The following is a 5,627-nucleotide window of genomic DNA, read 5'->3' as shown; positions in this document are numbered from 1 at the left end:
GGGAAAGAAAATGGAGGGAGGTACACAGGCGCCGACTAGTCGCTGCCTCCTCTGGAAGGTCTTAGAATGTTTCTTCCCAAGTCTTGCTAGCTCTTCCTTAAGATAAAGATTCATAAGTGCACAGTACTTGTAATTTCCCCACTCACTGACCAACAGCATGTATCCTTAAGAACGGACGTGTCTTAGATTTGATTATTTATGTGTGGTTTCTTCATTCAGCAAGGGTTTATTGGGGCCTCCTATGTTCGGGTTCTGGGCCGTGGGCTCTGGATGCAAAGATGAATACAATAGAGTCTGCCTTCTTGAGGAACCCCCATGCTGGCTGGAAAGAAAAATCAACCCATCTTAAGATGTGATACAGTGTGGTCAGTGCTGTGATGGACAGGTCTGTGCAGTGTTTGAGGAACCCAGAGGAGAGAGGCGGAAATTCTAGTTATTATTTGGAAACTTGCACATTGCTGTGTCTTCTGCAAATGGTTGCACCATGTTAAAGGCTTTTGATTGCATCTTTAAATGTATTCCGTGTATCGTCTTGGGATTTTCTACATCATCTGTCAGTTCCCTGGGGGGTAGTGTGACCTAAAGTTTAAGAGTAGGGAGCCTGGAGGCAGGTAGACCTGGATTTCAAATCTGTGGTTTACCTTCCAGCTGGCGATTGAGGGAATCACTCTCCCACATCCAGAAAAAAGTATGCAAATGCAAGGATTAAATATGATGCGTGCAACACATTTAGCTTGGTGCCTGACATTCAGTAGGTGTTCAATCATATCTTTCTCCAGGTGACTGCACCTTTTTTTTTAGTGGTGGTGGTAGCGATGGAAACTAGTTTATACAAAGCTTCACAGGACACACAGAGGTTTAGTTGCTAATTTTTTTTAAAAGGCCTTATTGGTATAAAAACAACTTAAACATTATATAAATACAATATAAATATTTCTTTTAAAATATGTATAAGTTAGCATTTTTTTTGAGGTAAGCCTACACATCCAAGAAATGATCTGGCTCCGAAACAACAAGGATATTCAAGCCGCATAGCCATTTTGTGTTACTTTTTCAAAACAAGTACATAAAATATTTCAAGAGGCACTTCATAAAAATATAAATATCTATCACTTATATAAATTAACTCGATATCACATATTTAAATATCAATAAATTAAAAATAATTAAAATAGTGTCCTAACGCTCATACTTTTAGTTCTTCATAGAGAACAACATAAGTTATGTGCCCAGTGGACAGGTTTCTGACAAGAGGAGGGAATGCCCATGAACTACAGCAATCTTAGGTGCCCCAGCTACTTTATCCGAATAGCCCTCAGGCTGAACTGCAGGAAATTCTCAAGGCTTCGCAGGATGAGGATAATCTTTGTGTTCTTCATCCAGTCATCGTTCTGTGACTGCAGATTATTCAGCAGGCTGGCATTTGTAGTTGGGTCAGGGGTGGTTACTTCATCTGGATTCTTTACCTGAGGGGGACAGAAAACAAAAGGAATTGTTTAAATACTGAACAATCTTTTGCGTGGAGAGATACTCTGGCCTGTGGGAAGATGTTCAAATTGGGGTTGAAGGAAGCGGATTGGGGCCACCTGCCTTGACTTGCCAGAGAGGGGGAGGTGCCTCTCCTCTGAGCCCACAGAGCTTAGGACCCGCTCACAGCAGCTGAGCTCTAACCTTTTTGCTGCTCTGTCTCCGTTAGACCATAAGCATTCCATGGGTAGCCATAGTATCTTACTTGTCTTCTGTTATCCTAAACAGTGCCTGGCACATAGTCGGAATTCAATAGATAAATGAAGAACTTTTAGTTAAAGGCATTTTAATGGGTTCTTCAGGGAACTCTAGTACTTTTCTCTGGTTTTGCTCTCACCCGCTCATCCCGCATCTGTTAAGAGTCCACTGCTCTGAGGGCGTGAAAGAGGACTGGGCAGCACCTTCAGTGGACCCACTCACATGGAGCTAAGTAATTGTGGAAGGCCTTGCACCTCCAAGTGTGATCCTGGAGCACTGCAGCCTCAGCATCACCAGAAGCTTGTTAGAAATGTGAGTCTCAGGTCTCACCCCAGACCTGCTGAATCAGACTCTGCCGTTTAACAAGATCCTCCAGGAAGCTCGTGTGCACCTTAAAGTGGGAGAAGCCCCAGTTTAGGGCAACCTGGTTTAGCCCTGGTTTAGAAAAGGCAGAGGCAGGAGTAGCACCCGTGTGCCTGCTTCTCCGTCCAGGGCCCTTCTCTTTGCGCTTTGGCTCATCCACAAATTGTGCCATCAGGCCTCCACCATGTGGCATTTGAATGGCTAGCTGGTAGTGACCAAAGCTCTTGGTACCTCCTCTTTCAGCCGTTAGCCATTTCTCTGCATTAACTCTTTGGCAAAACAGCAAGGGAAAGGAGTTGAATCTACCATAGTAACACGAATGTCAATTGGCAATATTAAAATAATTTTTGTGCTCTTTGCTCTGCTCTGTGGATCACTATGTGAGGTTGAATGTGCTTCCTTCTGCCTCTACAGGTATTTTTTTCTTATTTCTTAAGCTTTTAGAAGTTGATGTTAAAACCCTCCCCATTTAACAGAGTTTTAAATACAGTCATTGATGTCTTTTGCAGAAGAGAGCAAAAAGAAAAAGTTTTAACTATCGGGAAATATTTCTCAGATCCTTTCCTTCACACACGGCCATCTCTTTTGAACTGGCTCTGCACTGCCGAGTTGTCTAGGCTGCTTTCTTTGAGCCAAGTGAGGGGATGAGAAGACACCCACCTTTTGCCTCAGGATCTGGACCAGTGCTTTGATACTAATCTGCACAGCCTCGATGCTTCCCTTATCGCCCTCATACTCGTTCTGGAGGTAGTCCAGGTATATCTGATACTCCAGAAGACCGGTGGTGACTCTCATCAAGCAAGTCTCCTAAGAGGAAAGATGGTGGGAAAATTGGTTATTGCTAGGAAGACATAATCCATTTTAAAAGTTAAAATTGCTCTAATTCAATAACTTCTCCGTCTGCCCCTCCAGGGAACTTCAAGTACTTCTTAAGCATCATGTTTTGAGACGTGATGCTGAAGCTGCAGTGCTCCAGGATCACACTTGGATGCTCAAAGCATCACGTCTCATGTTTTGAGACCTGTTGTTTAAGGACAGCGTCAGCTGCCCCATTTAATATCTGGACAGTGAGAGGCACCACTTCATTTTCCCCAAAGCCCAGTAGATGCTAGATTGTGGCAAGGGGCCTTCCTCTGATTCTCTCCATAATGCTCTTCCCTCTGGCTGCACTCCTGCCCTTGTCAATGTCGGGCGGAAAGCTCCTTTTATGAAATAAAAGGGCTGAAACCTCCTTTTACGAAATAATCAGAAGTCAGTGGAGGTTATGTTACTGTCTGGCAGGAGAAGGGTATAGAGAATGACCTCAGCAGGGAGGGCAGGCCTGGATCCTGCCAAGGGCAGCCAAAGAGGAGAAAGGTCCCTGGACCAACTTCCCCAGGATGAACTAGCTAAACCTGTGGGGTTTCCTAACATTTGACTGTTGTGAAAATTCCAGCACAGAGGGGCTATCTCTGACCAAGTCGTTCAAAAGTAAGTTGCCTTTAATAGCGTTTAAGTTGGCCTCCTCATGAGGTTTACATGATGCGCTTCACATTTATCCCCTTCTTTATTGCCTGCCTGGTCTATATGTATACAGACACTGCATGCAAGCGGGAGAACTTTTTACTAAAGAGTAGCTAAAAGTGAACGTACTGCGTTCATACCTGATTGAACCCAGATTGGAAGCATCCGTCTTTTTCTGCCATTTTTGGAAGGTTCAGGTTGTTTTCTGCCAGTGCCTCCTTGCTGTTTTCACACTTGTCATACTTCTCACACATCTGGGAAAGAATATCAGAACCGTTATCGTATAAGTGCCCCTAAAGCAAACACCACTAGAGGGCTGGATGCCCTCTGGCCCTCATGGCCAGGAAGTTCTCTAAGAAAAGTGAAGTCACAATCCATTAGCCTCCAGGCAAGCAAGGTCTACAGGAGATGAGCACACTTGGCTTCAATTCTAGCCTCACCTGTGACTTCACGTTTATGACCTGTTCCAAGTCTCAGTGTCCCTATCTCTCCAAGTTGGGGATAATGAAATACCTCCCCTGGAAGTTTATTGTGAGGATAAGACATAGTATTTATATAAAGTGCCTGGCACATAGTAGGTACTTAATAAACAACAGGAATTTTGATGATAATTGGGTGAATATAATTTGAGCCATAGAATGTCCCAGCTGGAAGGACCTTTCAGATCATCTAGTCCAATTCCCTAATTTTACAGATGGGGCCCAGAGGTGGTAGAGAATTTGCCCCAGATCACAAAGCTTGTTCAGCAGAACCAGAACTAGATTTGGGGCTCCCAGTCCCTTCTCCAGTATTCTTCCCTTTCTACCAAAGCAGAGCCAAACTACCTTACATTTAAAGCTTGGGAGCTGCTTTAACGTACCTACGATTTTGCCACTTCAGTGGGCTATCAGGTATGCATTTTATATGCCAGAATGACTTTGGGGAATCCCTAACCACTGAGCTGGCGTCACCTAAAAGAACTGTGACTGTACTGAGAAGCTGAACAGTCATTTCAGGTGGTGATTTTTAATCCTCCCGAAGTCTGAAACACGAAAAAGATTGACAGACCTTATTGTTTGGTTATGGAAAAGGAAATCCTGAGAGGCAGTGTGACCTTCAGCTCACACCAAGTGTGGAGCTGAGAATGGGCCAGGGAGCATGGATCCCAGCCCCACTGTAGATTCTGCAAGAGGAAAAGGAACTACCTGGGACCAGCAGCAGAGGAGAAATTACAGGACACAGTCTGCCCCTTTGGCTTCAAACCTAAATTGCCTCCAAACCCAGCAAAGGCCTCCCAGTGCAGGAGCCCCCATCCACATCCAAGGATAGATGCCCACACAGGCCCCCCATCACCCTCAGGCGAGCCTACCTACCTCCTTTCTCATTGCAGAGATTTTGCCGAGGATGTACTTAATGAGAGCTTCAGTTTTGTCTGGAGAGGTGAGGAGTAGTCTGCCTGAGGTGGTATCATCTTTGCAATCTTCGCCCAGGGGTCCCGGGGTAGGGAAAGCAGTAGTCATCACCAGGAGCAGCCCCAGGGAGAAGGCGACTGTGCCGGAGGGGAGGGAGAGCAGCCAGTGAGCGGACCGCACCGCTGGGGGAGCTGAGCTTCTGGCTGCTGGCCGCCCGCCAGCCCTCACGGCAGCGGATACACACCGCCTCCCTGGCCCAGCGCGGCTGCCAGCCAGTTCCAGGGCGAGGGATTTCCTTCACTTACTTGTGGAGAGGGAGTTCATAGCTGGGTTCCTGGAAGGCAGATGGAGCTCTCTTTCGTTCCTGGTGGGCTCGAGGGCAGACTGAACCTCAGACATCCCCGGTCTCATATTTATTGGGGGTTGAAACTCTAATATTGAGACTCATGGGAAAATCCCACATTTGATAAATCTTCGTTGGAGGATGGGGGTGGGACCAGAGCGGGTGGGGCTGATTGGAAACCTTATTAAGATTGTGCAATGTGACGTCCTTTAGCATCACAGGAATCACAACCAGGGGAAAAAAGTCATTACCAAGGCTAGTCCTCAGAAGCTGGATCACCCTTCCTTTACTTTGTGTTTTTT

The 5,627-nt window shown here is 45.8% G+C and overlaps 1 protein-coding gene across 1 annotated transcript; it reads right to left on the bottom strand.

The window, feature by feature from the left end:
- Nucleotides 1-887: 887 nt before the first annotated feature.
- On the bottom strand, nt 888-5,420 carry IL6 (interleukin 6). Its single transcript, XM_036863607.1, has 5 exons — nt 5,288-5,420; nt 4,944-5,119; nt 3,732-3,845; nt 2,749-2,895; nt 888-1,466 (listed from the first exon to the last, which is right to left on the bottom strand). The coding sequence occupies exons 1-5, from the start codon at nt 5,391-5,393 to the stop codon at nt 1,296-1,298; spliced, it is 714 nt and encodes a 237-aa protein (XP_036719502.1). The 5' UTR covers nt 5,394-5,420; the 3' UTR covers nt 888-1,295.
- Between the last annotated feature and the right edge of the window lie 207 nt (nt 5,421-5,627).

Source organism: Balaenoptera musculus, chromosome 9 (genome assembly GCF_009873245.2).
Source record: "Balaenoptera musculus isolate JJ_BM4_2016_0621 chromosome 9, mBalMus1.pri.v3, whole genome shotgun sequence".
NCBI lineage: Eukaryota > Metazoa > Chordata > Mammalia > Artiodactyla > Balaenopteridae > Balaenoptera > Balaenoptera musculus.
The sequence above is the reverse complement of the archived record's forward strand: the minus strand, read 5'-3'. Positions and strand labels throughout refer to the sequence as shown.

Bases quoted from the DNA above. Each gene is read 5' to 3' on its own strand.
- IL6 (XM_036863607.1), bottom strand. From the start codon at position 5,393: ATGAGACCGGGGATGTCTGAGGTTCAGTCTGCCCTCGAGCCCACCAGG. The intron at 3,846-4,943 runs GTAGGTAGGCTC...ATTCTTTCCCAG, and splicing joins TCTCTGCAATGAGAAAGGAG to ATGTGTGAGAAGTATGACAA. The intron at 1,467-2,748 runs GTGGGTGTCTTC...TGTCCCCCTCAG, and splicing joins TCCAGATCCTGAGGCAAAAG to GTAAAGAATCCAGATGAAGT.